The sequence below is a fragment of the Nannospalax galili genome, unplaced genomic scaffold (genome assembly GCF_000622305.1).
Source record: "Nannospalax galili isolate Female #2095 unplaced genomic scaffold, S.galili_v1.0 scaffold185, whole genome shotgun sequence".
NCBI lineage: Eukaryota > Metazoa > Chordata > Mammalia > Rodentia > Spalacidae > Nannospalax > Nannospalax galili.
In genome coordinates this window covers 2671542-2691454 of record NW_008355474.1, presented here as the reverse complement: position 1 = coordinate 2691454, position 19913 = coordinate 2671542, and the positions used below count along the sequence as shown (strand labels likewise).

The 19913-nt window shown below is 42.1% G+C and overlaps 1 protein-coding gene across 1 annotated transcript in view; it reads right to left on the bottom strand.

Moving 5' to 3' along the window:
* Det1 (DET1 partner of COP1 E3 ubiquitin ligase) overlaps positions 1–17895 on the bottom strand; it is a 22727-nt gene extending 4832 nt beyond the window's left edge. Inside the window, exons 1-3 of the mRNA XM_008852844.3 lie at positions 17755–17895; positions 13251–14341; positions 10029–10216 (exon numbers count right to left, since the gene is read on the bottom strand). Coding sequence (XP_008851066.1) covers positions 10029–10216; positions 13251–14333 — 1271 coding nt within the window. The 5' untranslated portion in view covers positions 14334–14341; positions 17755–17895. The remainder of the gene's footprint in view (positions 1–10028; positions 10217–13250; positions 14342–17754) is intronic.
* Positions 17896–19913: the final 2018 nt, after the last annotated feature.

Here is a 19913-nt window from a genome sequence, read left to right as displayed (position 1 = left end):
TATATAGATAGATATATATATAGTACTAGGGACCAACCCCAGGCCTGTTAAGCAAGTACTCTACCACTGAGCAATACTCCCAATTCTTTTTTCTTTTTGTTTTTTCTTTCTTTTTGAGGGTCTTGATATATAACCCAAACTAGCCTTGAACTCACAGTGATCCATCTGTCTTTCCTCCCTAGTGCTGGGACTACAGGTATGAGCAACCAGGTCTGGCTTATACTTCTATTCTTTATCTAATGGAGACTCTCTACATGTAGACAAAGCTTTGTGTGCCTTCAATACTGCATTGTCTAAGAAACTGAAAAAGTTAAAAGAAAAACTAAAAACTTAATGGAGAGCTATAACTTCAAAAATTATATGGTAACAGGGAAGAGGTTTTTCATAATGACAAGGGAAGAGAATAGGCTACAATACTGCCTACAGTAAAGTCGGGAAGTCACAGGATCTATATTTGAGTGTGGACTTTCCAGCGAAGCTGTAAATGGGGGAGGGGGCACTCTTCTGTAAATAAACCCTCACCCTATGCTCTGTTAGCAAGCCCAGAGAAAGTCCAAAAAAAAAAAAAAAGGACAGAATTAATGGAAGCCGTCATTACTCCACCAAAGTTAACCCCATGGTAGCAAATCCTTTGGTCTTTGATTTCTTATTCCTATTCCCCCCACCCCTTAAACCTCATTGTATAGATACTTCTATGTAACCTGCTTCAAATGATTTCTAGAAAAATGTGTTAAAAATTGCCTCTCTTTGGAATAGTAATAAAAAAATACAAAGGAAATAAAAAGTTACATCTTGAAAAAAAGACCAGCAGAAATACATTAAAATGTTGTTTTGTCTGTTTAAATGACATTTTGGATTCACACATACTTTTCATTTTCCTAGTTTCTTAGAAATAATATCAACTGTCTATAGTACATATGTTTTTAAATCTTTGTATCAAAGCATATTATTTGGTTTTCAAACAATGAGGGAGAAATAAACTTTTCAATCCAGGGAGAAAATATGATTCAACATCTTAATTCTGAAACTAATGCAATAAAAGAATAGAATATTTCTAACTCTGATATGACCAGGGAGCTGGATGAGATGGGTTTGTTTCTGTCTTCCCTGCCCTTCTGTGGTGCCAGATGGACATGAGCATGTCCCATTCCTTAAGGGGAAAGCCACACCAGCAACACTGCTTTCTCATTACATCTTCATTTCCACAACCTCAGTGTCAATCAGGAAAGTAAACCTTGAAACCCAGCATGGCCCATATACTTATAATCCTAGCACCTAAGACACAGAGGTAACAAGACCAGGCACTCAAGGCCATCCTCTGCTACATAGCAAGTGGCCAGCATGGGCTACATGACACCCTAATTCAAAACACAACAAATTAAACCTTGGGTCAAACAGCTTATTTTTTTGTTGCTGTTTTTTTTGCAGCTGGAATCAAAAGTCTTGAGCTCCTTGGTTTGCAACAAAGATTGTGTACCATCTCATAAGCTACATTCCAAGCCTGTCTGGCAATGAGGCACAACAGAAAAACAGGGACATTTCAGGGGAACTAGGGAAGCGAAACAAGTCTGATTGAAGCCTCTCGCTGGCTAAGAATCAAAAATTCCTGGGCCCACCCCTTACTGAAGAGCTATTGAAGTTGACAGTTGCTGGGGAGGGAGAATCACTCTTTGAGCACTGGTAGGTTTCCCATGCTCCAATGGAAGGCCCAACACCCATGTATATATGGGCAGCACTAACTGGACTTAGTGGGTTATAGAAACAAACAAAATACATTAAGTTGTGAGGGGTCCTGTTGAGGGGGCTATGGTGGAAACTGGAGGGAGGAAATGGGGGTGGAGTAGATGGACTATACTTCAGTGCATACATGTATGAAATTCAAGAATAAAGAAAAAAAATTTAATTCCAGCACCTTATTTGCTGTGAAGGCTGCTGACATAGAAACAATATTCCTTTTAATATGCTGTTTTCAAATAAGAATGTTAAGATAGCAATATTTAAGGCCTAAGCCTGTATGTCCTCAAGAATGGCCTTATTTTTTTCCCAGCTTTTTTCTGGGAATCTCACAAACAAGATAAAATTTTTGTTTACTTAAAAAAGGAATATCTTGCTATTTGCTACTCTAACATAGCAAAAAGCCCCATTTTAAAAAAAAAAAAAGAAAAAAGAACCAGTACTTGTAGTTATCAGAAAAAAGTGACAGGGAGATATGGGAGGTGTTGGAGGGGAGGGAATAGGTGTGGATTTGATCAAACACCTTATATGCATGTATGAAATTCTCAATAAATTCCTTAAAAAAAAAAAAGAGTATTTTGGGCCAGCAAGATGGTTCAGCAGGTGAAAGTGCTTGTTATGCAAGTCTGATGACCTGAGTTCAATTAACAGAGCCCACAGTGGAAGGAGAGAGCCAATTCTGCAAGTTGTCCTCTGACCTCTCATGTGTGCCATGGCAGGGGCACACCTGCACTCACATACACATCACACACATACAGGAATAATAATTAAATTTTTAAAAAATCTTAACTTCTCTTGGAACTTTTGTGACCTAGGGCTTTACCTTATCAGCTGTAATCCTAATCCAACGCCCATCAGGAACCACCCTATGATTTCATCTGCCAAAAAAGAAAATGTTCCTTAGCAACCCTTTTAGATACAACTCAGAAATGGTAACTATGGCTTCTACAAGGACATTTAATCACAACCCCCCTCCCCCCTTGAGAAGTCCATACCCACTTGAGTATGTCTCTTTCCTCAAGTGTCTTGCTTGTTCTTAAATCTGTTAAAAATGTTTTTTAATAAACTCTAACTCTGATGCATCCTGGGCTCATTGTGAAATTCTTTTCTGTAGCCAAGTCAAGGATCTGGCTGTACCTAAGGGAGGTCCTTATAGGTAGCAGATGGAGCTGTATCTTGGGCTCTGACATCTCTGACAGTAACATGATGGGAGCTGACTCATGGCTTTGTGATGACCACAAATTAAAGCACCTAGGACAATCTGTAGAATCTATAGGTGGAAGCAGTTACTATTCCTCACTAACACCCACCCTTCATTTTCCAAGCTCTCCAAACAGCCATTCCCTCTAGCATCTTCAGCACTTGAACTCTTGACTCAGTGTCACTCTGTCCAACTAACATCTCCTAATTCTAGGTGATTTCAATTCTCAGTAATGATCCTTCTAACTGACCTCTTAGTTCCCTGACTTCCTCTCAGCTTCAACTCTACATTCTCATGGCCTCACCCTCACCCAACAACCACACTGTAATTTCAGATGGGCCATCAAATTCTCCAATCATCCTCTTCCCTATTTCTCCAATTCCTTCTTTCTGTTAATCCCAACTTCGGCAATCCTTCACCCCCAGGAGACTTACAGTCCACTAACTACCAACTTTTTTTTTTTTTTTTTTAATCTCACATACTAGTCTACCCTCTCTTTCTTTAGCCAGCTTAGATCCACAGTCAGTTATAAAAATGGTTCCACTGCCTACAGTCTGCTTCACAGGAGGACTCCATTGAGCTCAACTCTGCTCATTTGATGCCTGTGTCTACTCATCTTTTTCTGTGGCAAAGAAAAGCAAATAGCAATGTCCACTTTAGTTTCATGACCATGAACATCCTGCAGACCTGCCCAACATCTGTCCCTAATTAACTCTCCAATCTCCCTACTTGTGCGTTAGACCTCATCTCCTCTCACCTACTTAAGCAATTCTTCCTCCATGTTCCTAAAGTTTCCCCTTCTCTAAACTATCAGCTCCATCAACACACAAACATGCCAGTTTTACTTCTCACTTATAAATAAGGAAAATTGTCTGGCTTAGCAACAGAGGCCTATAATCACAGCTATTTGGGAAGCTGAGGTACGAAGGCTGAAAGTTCAAGGCCTGCCTGGACCACAGAATAAAATCTAGGCCAGCTTGGGTAACTTGGTGAGACCCAATCTTAAAAAGAAGATAGCTCAGTGATACAGCACTTGCCTAGAATACCCAAGGCTCTAGGTTCAATCCCCCAGAAGACAGAAGCAGAGAAGAGAAGGAGACAGACAGGGAGACAGAGAAGGAGGGAGAGAGAGAGGGAGAGGGAAAGGGAGACAGAGAGGAACAAAAACAGCATCATTTGCCCTTCCTTTATTTCAACACTACCCCATCTAGCTCATCTATAGTTAAAGCCAAAACTGCGAAATGGTCACTTGTACCTGGCCCATAGAACTGGTCTCTGACACCATCTCCAACTATTGTCCCTCACTCACTCCAATCCAGTTAACCTGCCCTCCTGATGTCCTTCAAAGCACTCAGAAACATCTCTAGCCTTTAGGTTTACTTAGAGTATTCGTCTTCCTGATATGCTGGGGGTTGCTCCCTGGTCTCCTTCTAAAGCTCTGCTCACACAGCACTGACAACCCTACTAGAACAGAAGTGATGATACTTCATACACTCAGGCCCACCAGACACTGCCAGTTTGTTTTCTCCTGGAACTTTCCCCTCCTGGAATTCTCTATCTTCCTGCCTCCTTCTGGTCTGACTTGTGAACTGTGCTCCTGTTACTTCCCTTTGCCTCTTTCCACTGCCTGCAAATCATTCCTTTGTGGCTTGCTGAAGGAGTTTATTTTCCTGAGGCTTCCTCAAAAGAAGATACATAAAAGGTGACTTTTTTTTTTTTTTTGAGCTGCACAGATCTAAAAATATCTTTGTGCTATTCTATTTGGATTTAGAATTCTAGATCAGAAATCACCTTTTGACCAGATGTGGTTAACAATTATAGTCCCAGCACTCAGGAGACCGAAGCAGGAGGACTGAGTTCAAAATCAGCCTGGACTACATGTTAAGATCTTGTCTCAAAAAAATAAAAGAAAAAGAAAGAAATTACTTTTTAGGGAGGGGAGAGGAGGTTCTAGGAATTGAACCCAGAATCTGCTGAGTACAAGGCAAGTACTCTATCGCTGAGCTAATTCCCAAGTTCTTGGAATCCCCTTTCTCTAGAATTTTTGAAGGCAAGATTTTAATGTCTTTAAGCTTTCAACATTGTTGTTGACAAGTCCGATACCATTCTAGTAACTTTTTTTTACATGTGAAACATATGTTCTTTCTAAAAGTTTTTATAATTTATCTTTATCGCCAACATTCCAAAGTTCATGATGCTATGCCTTACTGTGAGTATCTCACTGGCTATAGGGACTTGATTGATTCAGCAGAATGCTGGTAAAACTTATGATTTTTTCTTGGGGTAAGGTGACATGATTTATAGCACCTGTCAATTTCTGTGGTGTAAAGTTTCCTGCTGTGGCCAATTTCAAGGTACCAATGTGACATCATTAAATAGTGAGATGAGCCACAGCACATCATTAATGTAATGCTTCTACCAAACAGATAAAAAATAACTCAAAAGCACAAATAAAGGTATAATAAGAAAATAATTAGGAAGTAATTAAATTTTAATAATGGCTATGTTTAATGATAAGCTTGTGAAAATTCCTGAAAGTTTAACAGCTGGCTCTAATGAGCCAGGCCACACCAGTCCCAACAATCTGGAGTCATGTCCTTCAGGACTAAAATGTGCTCCTACTGTTTCTTCCCCTCACTGCTCCAAGTCTCCTGGCACTAGCCACATATGGAAACTCTTGGGAAAATCCTCTAGTTTTTTCTTTAGTTGTTGCTCTGTTTCCCTTATCTTTTCATTTTATTTTCTTGGAGAGTTCTTCAGCTGCATCTAACAATTTAAGTTTCCAAGAGTTCTCCTGTCCTAGGAATGCTGGTGTTTATGACTTCAATGCTTTAGTGAGTGCATTCCTGTTTCTACTCTTTCTCTTCTAGTTTGTTTTAGTCTCTTCAAGATAAACGCTATTCTTAAATCATTCATGATTATTCAAGACCATTTTGTTTGCTTGCTTTATTCTAACTCATAAGCTAACCATTTGTTTATACCAGTAGATTATCATAAAATTTTGTATTTAGAGCCATGTGTTCACAAGAAATAAAAAGGAATTGCAATTTACATTGAAAATTACATTTTCAATGAAGCAAAATACAATAGGGCAGTCAGCAAAATATGCTCTTAAGAGATACTACTGTGATGAGATGTATAAGGGCATTTATAATCTTTCAAAATCTTTAGTGGTATGAAACAATTTTTTTTTTAAGATCAATGAGCAGAAAATACAACTTTCTTGTCACTTGTATTTTCTCCTTCTGAGGCTTCCTGAAGTTCTGCTCACTTCCAGAAGTTTCCTCTAATTCCTGGATCACTTCATTCTTTCTTTTTAAAAAAAAAAAAGTATTTTAAGCTGGGTGTGATGGCACACGCCTTTAATCCCAGCACTCGGGAGGCAGAGGCAGGTAGATCTCTATGAGTTCGAGGCCAGCCTGGTCCCCATTAGCAAATCCAGGCCAGCTGCAGCTACAGGGAGACCTTGTCTCAAAAAAAACAACAACAAAAAAATTATTTATTATTTTATGTGTATGCGTGTGTTGCCTGCATGTAGGTAAGTGCACCTGTGTTGTGCAATGCCCATGGAGGACAGCAGAGACTGTCAGATCCCCTGGGACTGGAGCTACAGACTGTTCTTAGCTACCATGTGGGTGCTGGGACTCGAACCCATGTCTTCTGCAACAACAGTCAGTGTTCCTAACCGCTGAGCTATCTCTCTAGCCCCCGCTTAATTCTTTCAATAGCTATCTCTGAGCTCCTCTCGTGTGATGTTGTGGATGTGGCAATGAACATAAGACAAAAGCCCTGACCTCATGGTGCTTGCTTCTTTGATGTTTTGACTGAGTGTGCTGGAGAGCTTTAGTGTCAACTTGACACACCTGGGTTGAAAGAGCCTCGACTGGGGAACTGCCTCCATTGAAGTGACCTATGGCCATGTCTGTGAGGCATCTTCTTGATTGTTGTGTGATGTGGGAGGGCACCCTAGGCAGGTGGGCCTGTGTTGCATAAGAAAGCAGGCTGAGCAAGCCAGTAAGCAGCATTCCTCCAAGGCCTGTGCTCCAGCTCCTGCTTCCAGGTTCCTGCCCTGAGTTCCTACCTTGGGCTCCCTGATGAGCTGTGACCTGGGAGATGTAAGCTGAATAAACTCTTTCCTCCCCAAGTTGGTATTGGTCAGGGTATTTTGTCACAGCAATGAAGAACAAACTAGAACACTAAGTATACCCACTGCACTGGTTAGTATGTATTGTCAACTTGACACAAACTAGGGTCACCTGGGAAGAGGAAGGGATTTCCCAGATTGGCCTGTGGCCATGTTTGTGGGAAATTGTCTTAAGTAATGGTTGATATAGGAAGGTCCAGCCCACTGTGGGAAGAACTAGTCCCAGGGCTGGTAGTCCTGGGCTGTATTTAAAAATCTTGCTAGAACATGCTGGAGAGTAAGCCAGCAAGTAGCTTTCCTCCATGGTTTCTGCCTTCAGTTCCGCCCTGAGTTCCCTGAGTGATAGGCTGTGATCTGTAAACTGAAGTAAACCCTTTCCTCCCAAAGTTGCTTTTAGTCATGGTGTTTATCACAGCAACAGAAAGCAAACTAGGAAAACTGTTTAATTTAAAAGCTAATTTGGAAAGAAAATTCCTAGGTTCAATTCCCAGTACTGACACTAAAAAGGGGGTGAGGGGGACCCACATTTGTAATCCTAGCACTAGGCAGACTGAAGCAGGAGAATTGCCATGGGTACAAGGTCAGCCTGGGCTACACTGCAAGACCCTGTCTCAAAGATCAAAAAGAAAAAAATTATGCTGCTAAGGCAAAAGATATGTACCAGAGAGGGCAAAGGCAAATGAGTCGTCAGAACATCAGTACCTTTATGTACAGTCCAGAACTGCCCTTTTAGATAAATATGGTGCTACTGCATTATCTGTTTTTTCATTTTCCCAGAAGCAGTAATGCTTGTTCTGATTCATCCACTCAATGTGGTCTGACCTATCTCGGGACCTAAAGCAGATATTTTCCATACCTGGATAAGGTTAGAACAATTTAGGTATGAAAGCTGGTATGGACTTGCCTGACCAGACTGGGTTTGGATTGGGCATTCAGTACAAAGGAACTGTTCCTGTCATACTAAGGTACAAGATGGTTCTTAGATATTCTGGTTCATAAGAGGACCTTGCTAATTAGTTTGTACCAATTCAAGGTGACCTATTTTGTGAAGGAATTCTAGTTGTCAATATTTAAAACTCTCCTCTTCGTGTTGGTCAGTTTCCCTAAAGAAAAAGTCTCTCATCTGCCTGGAACAGATAAGTCTGGATGCGGTATCTGGGAGGGGCAATTGGAATCTTAACCTTGAATGCCAACTTTCACTTAATTCCTGTTTTTTTAAAGTATTTTTTAAAATTTATTATTTTATGTATTTATTTATTTTGGTCTTTTTGAGATAGGGTCTCCCCGTAGCCACAGCTGGCCTGGAACTTGCTATGTAGACCAGGTTGGCCTTGAACTCACAGATCTGCCTGCCTCTGCCTCCCAAGTGCTGGGATCAAAGGTGGGAGCCACCATGCCCGGCCTTTATTTTTATGTGTAAGGGTGTACTGCCTGCATCCTTGTTTCCTGCAATGCCCATGGAGGTCAGAAGAGGGCATCAGATCCCCTGGAACTGGAGTTAAAGATGGTTGTTAGCCACCATGTGCAGGGAAACGAACCCATGTCCTCTGCAAGCACAGCTAGTGCTCTTAACCTGTGTGCCACCTCTCCAGCCCGATTCCTGTGTTTAGCATGGTATGTCTCACTCTATTCTTGGCTCTGCCTCAAGAACCTGAGACAAGAACCTCTCTTATTCAGTTCATCAGGGGAATAAAATTCCAGTCCTTCATGAAGAGACGGGATTACCATTCACTTGGTTATAGGGTCTGGATCTAGGTTACAGGTATAGGGAAGGGATCTCAGGGACCTGACTGACATACTACTAGAATGTCACCAAGTTTTGTTATTTCAGCTGTACCCCAGAGGTATACAGAGCCTTTAACTTTCTGACTTTTTGAAGCAATATCTGGTGGAAATCAGGCTTATTTCTTGATGAGTAAACTCTGGTGCCTTAAGCCTTTGTTCCCTGAGGTATAGCAAGTTAATTATTACTCATCTATGGGTTTTCAATTTCCAAAAGTTTGTTAATATCTGTGCTGGATATCTTCAGTTGTCAACTTGACACACTTGGGTAGAGGGAGCCTCAGCTGAGAAACTGCCTCCATTGGACTGACCTGTGGCCATGTCTATGAGACATATTCTTGATTGCTGATTAATGTGGGAGGGCCCAGTCCACTGTGGGCAATGCCAACCCTGGCCCTGTGTTGTATAAGAAAACAGACTGAAAGCTGGGTGTGGTGCGTGCACCTATAATCCTAGCCCTCGGGAGGCAGAGGCAGGCAGATCTAGGCCATCCTGGTCCACATAGTGAATTCCAGGAGGGTTGGGACTAGTCAAAAAAATGAAAAAAAAAAAACCAAGAAGGTAGACTGAGCACAGAGAGGAGTAAGCCAATAAGCAGAATTCCTCCATGATCTGTGCTTCAGATCCTGCCTCCAGATTTCCTGCCCTGACTTCCCTCAGTGCTGAACTGTGACCTGAAAAATGTAAAATAAAATAATAAGCCCTTTCCTCACAAAGTTGGTTTTGGTCAGTGTTTTTCTCACAGCAATGGAAAAGAAACTAAGATATTATCTCTGGCTTCTGTCTCCTCTGTTCTTATGGTTCAGACCTCTAGTCCTTCGTCTGATGTACCATTTTTAACCACAAGTTCCAAAATGATTTCCTTAATCATTCAATCAACAAATATTTAAGGGCTTGACAGTGTACCACTGAGGACACAGCAATAAACAGACACAGTCTCTATCTTTCTGCAGTTCACATATGGTCTAGGCAGGAGTCAGAAAATGCACAAGTAATTACACAGGTGCTGAAGGACAGGAAACATTCAGGATAACCCAGAGGTTGGCAGACAGACCTAACCAAGCCCAGTGGACAAACAGAATACAATGTGTCCTAGAGCAAATGGCTACCCACCTATCTCCAACCTATAGAAAAGTTAAGCTTAGGAAACCTGGTGGAACTGCTTACCGGCGCTGGATCTGTCTTGCAAAATTGTTGCTGGAAGCTGAGCAGGGAAACTGGACTTCACTATGCAGGGTAGCATTACGGAAGAGATCACAGAAGTTCTCAAAGAGTTCCAAAAGCTCATCTGACGTGTTCTCAAACACGGCAATCACCTCAGTTGTCACCATATTGTACACCACAAAGAACGAGGCCTGCAGAGGAAGAAAGCGAGCTATGGGACACCATGTCAAGGGAACGTATCACTTGACTGAAAATTCAAACCATCCAACAATCCAAGCAAGGGCTTCAGCCTTGGCACTACAGTGGAGATACAGCTCCAGAGGTTCTGGAGGAAGCAGCAGTGGTTCTATTAATCTAGAGCCTCAATGCCACCAGATTCTGCAGCCATGCTGCTAGAATTATGTAGCTAGCCAGCATGTATGTATAAAAAGGTTTTCAATCTTTCTTTTCAAACTGTGCAAATTCAATACTTTTCCTTCCAAGTGTTTATTCCCTATTTGTTCCCAACCCACCCCTCGATTAAAAAAACAAACCACATTTTTAAAATGCCAGATTTAATTTTCTTTCCTGCTGAGAAAGTGATTTGCAGCCTGGGGCTGCCTGTTGGCAAATGATTTTCTCTTGTGTGTATATAGTTGAAAGTTCAATTTAGGGGCATTTATTTTTCCCTCTTAATATTTCTAGCATGCAGAGAGACGCCTTAAGTACATTGTGTACTAAAACTGCCCAGGCAAGTTGTATCCACGCAGGATACTGCGGGTGAACAAATGAAAAATCCGAGAGGCACTTTCCATTTCTTTCTTCATGAATGTTCTTTCAGCCAAGAGCATTTGTAAGGCACATGTGAGATTTGTAGCAATTAAGATCAGAGGGGGAACCTAGCATTCAAATGCCATAGGTGGCAGAGTTACTACATCTTCTGAATGGGCCCCTGGGTCTTCCTTTACACATCCAGTGCTCTGCCCTGAGTGACAGGAAGATCCAGGGACCTTGAGTTTTTGTCTCCGTGAATGTAGCAGTGTGAACTAGTCTGCAAGCTACCAGCACAATTCTAAGTCTTCAGAACACGAGGATTAGTGTTTTACCCTCCTCTGATTGAGTCTAAATCTCCATTACGCATCTCTGGAGCCATTTGGCCCACCTGTTTTACTAGTAATTAGTCCTTCCCAGAGCTCCCCTTACATGGCTTTGCAGTCACCTGGAAATTAAATTTGGCTGTAAATTAAAGAGGCTGGAGAGCAACCTGAGAATAATACCCGCAATATTACAAGGCTTTGTGTATGGATGCACTTTTTACTCATTAACCTTATTGGAACCTATCAAATTAAACTGGACGAGGAGAGGGCAACATTTGGGGTACAGAGACTAGGTTTAGATTTTCAGATTCCACGAACAGAGGTCATGGCCCCAACAGCATTTCTAGCTACAACTGAATATAACTACCACAAAAAAATAGGTCACCTTTTAGCAAAGGGAAAACTCAACACAGTGATCACAGACAACTTATTTCTTCCCAAATAGAAAGGTAATTATATCTCAAACCTAAATAAAAGACAGGCTCGTGTCCTTTCTATAGACTTGGACATCACTTCGATCATATCAGGGTTTTAGCAGGATCTTTCATAATTATGTGAATATAAATTACACATTTACCTAAAAGGTAAATTACACACTTCCCTAAAGGGAAGGCTGGAAAATTAAGGACAGGAAAGGACAAAAGTTAAGGACTCTACTGCCCATGTCCCATACACATAAGATGAACTTGATGTTCATCTGTGATGGTTCAGTGCCACCCATTTATCATTAACAACAGGGAAGAAAAAGAATTTAAAACATAAAATCTTAGTTTTGGCAACCCCGTCCCCCGATTTTAGAAAGCAAAAGCTGATTCAGGGGTAAAAAAACTGTTGGAAGATATTTTACTACAGGTTAAGAGCTTAGAATGATGCCTGCACAGTATCTACAATATCTCTTTTTATGTTTTTCTCATATGTGTAGTGTATGTGTGTGTACACATGTATGAGAATGTAAGTGAGGGCCCAAGGTGGATGTGAGTCTTTTCAGTCGCTCTCCATCCTAGTCATTGAGGCAAGGTCTCTCAATTGAGCCCAGAGCTCACTGATATGGCTAGTCTGGCTAGACAGCTTGCTCCTGGGATTGTTTCCGCCTTCTGAGTGCTGAGATTTACAAGCAAGCCACCAAATACACCCAATATTTATGTGGGTTTTGGGGATTCAAATTCTTCTGCTTGCAAGACAAGCACTTTAACGACTGCACCATCTCCCCAATCCTGAACAGTATTTCTTAATGGTAGTCAGATGCAGGTCAAAGAGAGATACTGGAGTCAGCTGCCTTTATGGTTTTACTATTTGCCTGGCTGTTCTGAACTTCCCAAACAGAACTGACTCAGGGCAAGGGAGCCAAATGTACAAAAAGGCCTCTTGCTTAGACAAAACTGAAGTGGTAGGCTTTTCAAAGACAAACATCCAGGGTACCATGAATTTCCACGTGGTGCTTTAATTCTAGTCTTAGAAGTGTCTGGGCTCCTCCCCATCCACCACCAACTATCCTCCTCTGGTTTTTGAGATAAGGTCTCACAGCCCTGAATGATCTGGAACCCACTATGCAGCCTAAGTTGGCCTCCAACTCAGAATCTCTTGCCTCAGGCTCCTAAGTGCTAGAACTATTAGCATAACAGGTGTGCACCACCATACCTGGCTGTGATTCAGATTTTTGGATTTTTTTTTTTTTAGTCCTGGGGATGGGCCCCATAGCCTCGTGCACTAGGTAAGCTCTCTACCACTAAGCCCTAAAGGATTTCCATTTTTGCATGGCATGCTTATTCTCACTGCGAGAACCAAAGTAGCCTGTTTGGATCAATAAGCACAACCTTATAAAATCAAGGTACAATTATACATATGTGGTCCGAACCTTGACCTTACAGCATTTGGGCTTTTGTCTGAAAGGTACTGAAATCGTTCTGCAGAAGAATTAACCACAGAGTTAATTATCTACAAGGCACTAGCTTGACATTTACCCTGCATTTGTCCAGATCAATACATGTGACCAGACGAAAATGGAACTGCCTTTAAGTTTGAACTCAAGAATAGCAAAAATCCACACTACATAAGATGTGTACTCCTGAAGGATTGGCTATAGGCAGAATAACCTTTCCATTCTGTCCAGGAGACCAGTGGCATACAGGTAGGAGAGCTTACCCCATACCTGAGATGGATCTGTGACCCTCAGCGTCACTACGTCCTCACTGGTATACTTGATAAACAGATGGTTTTCATCCAGAAGCTGCATCTTCCACATGCGCAGCTGCCGTAGTTGGTCAAAGTACTGGAAGAAGCGCCTCTTGGCCATCGCACTACCATCCTGCTCTGCACGGCGCCAGAGGTACACCAGCAACCGGTGTTTCAGGGAGTTGATGAAAGGGTCCCTAAAGGGATTGGCCATGCCTGTCTGGCTGTCCCGCTGCACCTCAGGGAAAACGGCTGACACAGTGAGCAGGTCATCCTCATAGCAGAAGCGGCCGATGGTCCGTACATCAATAAAAGTGCCTTCAGGAGTCACCTGGAAGACATGAATGGTCTGCTGCTGCACAGACAATATGGCCAGGATGTTTTTGTATAAGTACAACCCTTGATTGTGTGACAAGACCACTTTATCACACTTGAATGTACGTGTGTCACATAAGCGGCCAGTGTGAAGGTCAATGATATGAAGGGAATAGTCCTCTAGAGGGGATCGTGGGTTGGGAGTCACTGACTCACTGTTCCGATATACCTCATAGAAAGGAGGGTGAGGTTCGTCTGGGAGGTAGGCAGCGGAGCCCACGATGACGCATCGGCAGTCATCAGTGAAGAGGCTACACTCCCGGTTCAGGTGCTCACCATTGGCCGCTACATTAGTAATGTGCAACAGGACAAAAAAGCGCTCAAAGAGCCGGCCTCGGATACTAACTGACCGCTGGTCATTGCCATTGGACAGGATCTCTCCCTCATATCCCTGAAGGAGGTCCTCTGCTGCCTGGCAGCCCTGGTATTCATAGATTTCAAGAGATGTTTGGTCAGAAGAAAAAGCAATAAAGTAGCGTCCATCAGGCGAGAATTTACGCAGGAAACAAGGAGGCTTCTCAACGTTGACAACTGTGAAGTTGGGAAAGACATTCTGGTGGAACACGCGAACCTGGTGCCAGTGGGTACCTGCCTTGCCTGAACTGATGCGCCGGCGTTCCAAACGGTGAATGACATTCTGGTTTTGGATTCTTCTAGGTTTAATGGTGGAAACATGATGATCCATTATTACATCTTTGCATGAAAAAATAAAGCAGAAGTCAAGAAAACAGAACAAATTTACCAAAACATAAATATATGCAAGTTAAACAGATTTCTCTTCTTATTGAATCCACATGGCCACATTTCTCCTTCTAAGATTATAGAGATTACAGTTAGGAAGTGATCCTGACATTTCTAAATCTAAAAACAGGTTTGAAGGATGCAAGTTGAAAGAATGCCTTCTAAGTGTACTCAGCTAATAGGAATTTTCAAAGAATAAACCTACAAGCACAACAAATGTGAACAGTGTAAAACTCAAATTCACTGGACAGGGTGGCACACATGTAACACCCCTACACACACACACACACACACACACATGATCACCACTCAGGAGGCTGAGACAGGATGATCACTTCAAGTTCAAGGCCAGCCTAGAATACATAGTAAGATCTTATTTTTGTCAGTTTTTGAGTTGGGATCTCACATATCCCAGGATGGCCTTGAACTTGCTACTTAGTCAAAGATGATCATGGACTTCTGATCCTTCTACTTCACCTCTCCACTGTTGGAGAGACAGGCTTGTGTGATCATTACCTGGTTTATGGGTTGTGGGGATTGAAACCAGGACTGTGTATACTCTTGTCAAGCATTCTTATCAACTGTACTACATCTCCAGCCCCAAGACCCTGTCTTAAAAAAAAAAAAATACACACACACACACACACACACTTACTAGGCTGTTAAAGGTATCTAAAGATTCAAACAATCTCTATCAAAATCCCAATGGCACTTTTGTGAAAACAGAAAAATTCATCTTAAAACTAATATGAAAACTCAAAGAATACCAAATTGCTAAGATCATGTGGAAAAATAACAATAGGTGGAGGACTCATATTTCTTGATTTCAAAACATATTACAAAGTCACAATTAAAAAAAAAAAAAGCATAGCACTTGCATAAAGATAGATAGGCCTAAACTCACAGACCAGGATTAATCTTCTAGCATGACTGGATTAGGAAACCTCTAAGAGATCAGTCTGTAAGGGCAATTCCAGAGACAAGTAGATATCAGGACACTTACCTAATCAATGGATTAATCCCTCATGGATTTATAATGTGGCAGCATTGTGGGGAGGCAGGCCTAGGTAGGAGAAATATGTGGGGAAGGACATGGGCACTTTTCCTTAGGAGCTATATCTTGCTCTGGCTCTTTCCTGGGTTCCCTTTTCTCAGTCTCCTGGCTTTGCTACACCCTCCCCACCATGACAATGGGCTGAGCCCTTTGAAACTGTGGCCCAGAATAAATCTTTCCTCCTCTTAGTTGCTTTTCTCAAATATCCAAAGTCTAAGAAGCTCACATACGTAGTCTAATGGTATTCAATAGTACCAAGACCATTCGATAGGGAAAGGAAAGTTTCTTCAAAACATGGTTTTTGGAAAATTGTTTATTTGCAAAAGAATGAAATTGGACCCTTGAACTATTTACAAAAATTAACTCAAAATTGATTGAAAACTAAGCATAGGGCTGGAAAGATGGCTCAGCAGTTAAGAACACTGGTTGTTCTTGCAGAAGACCCAGGTTCGAATCCCAGCACCCACATGGTAGCTAACAACTGTCCATAACTCCAGTCCCAGGGGATCTGACAGCTTCTTCTGACCTCCGCGGACATTGCACAACATGGGTGCACTTACCTACATGCAGAAAATACATGCATACATACAAAAAATAAAAATAATAAATTTTTTTTTAAAAATTAAGCATAAGACCTATAACTATAAAACCTCCTAAAGAAAGCATAGGGGACGGCTGGGCATGGTGACCTTTAATCCCAGAACTCAAGAGGCAGAGGGATCACAAAAGCTTCATGACAATGGTTGGACTTAATGAACTTACAATGGTTTTCACAAAACATCAAAAGCATAGGTAACAAAAAGAAAACTGGGTAAATGTAAAAGGCAACCCATGGGAGGACAGGAGCTATTTGCCAGTCAGAAGTTAATATTAGCACATTTAAAGAACTACCAGAACTCAACAACAAATCACAAAACACAATTTAAAAATGGACAAAGTGCTTGAAAGGCATTTCTCAAAAGACATACAAATGGCCAACAAAGAAAGTATACATAATATCACCAATCATCTGAGAAATGGGGCTCAAAGGGGGGGTGTAGGCATGGTGTTTAGGCAAAGACTTTCCTAATGGGCAATGGGCCCTGGGTCAGATCCCAGCACCACAAAAGAAAATATAGAAATACAGCAAGGGAAGTTTTGAAAAAATTACACACACACACACACACACACATATATGTATATATGCAACATTCACTGGATACGGATATAAAATACATACTGAGACCTGGGGGTGGCAGAGCTGTAAACTGCTACTCTGCTTCTGTTTTTGGAAAGAATGTTTCCCTGGAACACAGCTACACTCCTTCATTTACAAACTGCCTATAGCCATTTAGCCCTAGGAACCAGGAGAGGAGTAGTGGTGACAGACCACAGCCTAAAATATACACTATCTGGCCCTTTACAGAAATTAAGCTCTTCACCTGGCTTTGATAACCGTCTCAGATATGAGCTTCATCACTGGTCAAAAACATCCCAATATACAAGCCACTCTCCTCCTTTCTTGCACTTGACACTTGACACGTGTCTGTATTTACTTTTACATATACAGCCCTCACTAGATGGTGATCTTTCTAGGTCCACCACACAGACTGTTTTCCACATATCCATCACAGTGCTTGGCACAGAGCAAACTCCCTTCTTCAACACCCAGTCCATGCCATGCTCCTGGCCAGCCCTGGCATCCACTGAAGGATGCTTCATTTCTCTCAAATGCATTCTGCCGGGCCCTTGCTGTAACTTTCCAGGTATTAGCTGAAGGGTCACCTTCTTTGGGGAAGTCTTTCTTGACCACCCTATCTACATCAGAACGCATCTTTCCCTGTCCTTTCATAGTTAGGTCACAATTTTTATGTACAAGTTCAGTTGCATGGTTGTGTTGGTAAACATTTGATTCCCCTCCTAAACTATTTTCCCAACAAGGAAGTAACCCTGTCTACTTCGGTCACCTCGACTTTCTCTGGGCGTCACCCAGGGGCTGGTACACAATAGGGGGCCGAAAGAAGCTCGCAGGGCTAGATCCGCCACTCGCTCAATGTGTAACACCAAGTTTTCTTCCCCTTGCTGGGTCTGTTTCCCCATGAGGAAAAGTGCATACGTCCCTGCACTCTAGGTGACTGCTTCCAAAAAGAGAAAAGGAGGGCGCTGGTACACGTGCCCAAGGAGGCGCCCCCGGAAAGCAGAGCCCGGGGCGGGGCCTCCCGAGGCAAAGCATTCGCAAGAGGGCGGGGGTCGCGGGCCCGGTGTCGCGCGGGAAGGAGCCCGCCGAGGACGGCCTCCGGGCTCGCCGGGCCCCAAAGGACAAGTTTCTCACCTGTCGAGTCCTGACTCAAGGGGCCGGGGCGAGGGTCGCCCTAGCCTGATCGGTGCACACCTCCCCCGGCCCCTCCCCCGCCATGCTTCGGGACCCCGGCGTCCGCAGCCACCGGCCCCTGCTTCCGCCAGTCACCGGAAGTGCTGCGCAGCGAGGAGGGAAGTGGGGACAGCGGTACCACCCAGCCGAGGCATGGTGCTGCGCCCCCTGGTGCCAGGAGGAGGGATCCAGGTCACAGAGGCTGGGTACAAAATTAATACCCAATCAGAATTAAGTTTTCGCCTGCATCTTCTGTGATAGTGAAGAACGGGGTTATATTTACCATGTCACTGAATACTCCTTGCCCACTGCTATTGGTAGCATATAGTTGACATACAATAAAAGCTTTTGAACTAAATTAAGCCCGTAACAATTACTTGCCTTTCATCGAAGGTACTGCATCCAATCTCTTACAACTTGCTCCCACCCTGTGAGCCTTTGTTTGTCCTCCTAGGTAGTCTGATCCCAGATATTCTTGCATCAATCCATTTTGAACAATATGCTGAGTTGGTTATGAAGAAATCAGATAGAAGAACAAGTATCAAATGCTACCCATGTGGAAATATTTTAGGCCTGCTACCTTGATTTGGGGCCTGGATTTTGAAACTAGGAGCTCCTAAAGGACAGCTATTAAAGAAAAAACAGTAAAATATCTTTTCTGTGTGGTTGTGGTAGGGATAGGATGAGATCAACTTCTCCAAAAAAAAAAACTCTACCTTTATTTCATATCAATAAAAAATTAATTCAAAAGGGATCTAACCTAATTGTAAGGGCTAAAAGAATACTAACTCTTAGAAGAAACCATAATCATAATTCTCTGTAACCCTAGGTTATACAATGGCTTCTTAGATCTAACACCAGAAGCACATGAACTCAAAGGGGGAAATATATATCAATTGAACTTCATCAAAATAAAACAACTCTTGTGCCTCCAAGGACACTTACAAGAAATTGCAAAGACAAAGCTTCCTATGGCAGAGGCAAGAGAAGCATGAGGTCAGCCTGGGCTAGCAACAACCTTGTCTCGAAACAAACAAAAAATTGAAAGACAACCATAGGCTAGGAAGAAAATACTTCCAAATCAAATATCCAATAAAGGCCTAGATTAAAAATATAAAGAACTCGTTCAACTCAATAAGAGCAAGACAATCCAACTGAAAAATGGATAAAGAATCTGAATAAACATTTCCCCAAAGAAAATGTACAAATAGCCAGTAAACACATGAAAAACTGTTCATGAGTCTGGAGAGATTGTTCAGCAATTAAGAACACTTGCTGCTTTTGTGGAGAATCCAGGTTTGATGTCCAGCACCCACATGGTGTCTAACAACTGTCAGTAACTCCAGTTCCAGGGGATCCGATGCCCTCTTCTGGCCTCCTTGGACATTGCATGCACAAGTGCACTTAGCACATGTAGACAAAACACTCATACACATAAAATAAAAATAAATATTCTAAAAATATTTTAAAATTGCTTTAGAAGGCTATAATTTCTTGAGTTTTTACAATTTTTATTTCATTTTTATTGTATTCATTTTATGAGCACATCTCACCAACCTAAGAAGGCTGTAATTTCTTCAGGAAAATATCACTTGGGTGTGGTATTGCACACCTATAATCCCATCTGGATTGCTACATAGAAATTTTCAGGCCAACCTGGACTGTATATCGAGACTATGTCTTAGAGAGGGAGGAAAGAAGGAGATGGTGGAAGGGAAAGGAGGAAGAAAGGAGGGAGGGGAAAAAGAACATCAAATATTGGTAAGGATGTGGAGAAGTTGGAATCCATACATTTCTGGGGAGGAAGGGTGAAGTCACCATAGAAAAAGTTTAGCAGTTCCTCATAAATAAACATGAGCTGAGAACGTTGCTCAGTGGTAGAGCTCAGGCTTAGCATGCACTATACACAGATGCGCACACACAATCTCATGTTATAGACAGAATTAAAATATGACCCAGAAATGCCATATATATATATATATATATAATCAAGGGAAAACAATATATACATAATATATATTCTATGTGATTTGTTTGAATATCCTTGGTATTATTTATCCATCCACCAAGCCCCTCCTCTGTCCTACCCTCCTATCTCTCCCCCCCCCCTCTTTTCCTTT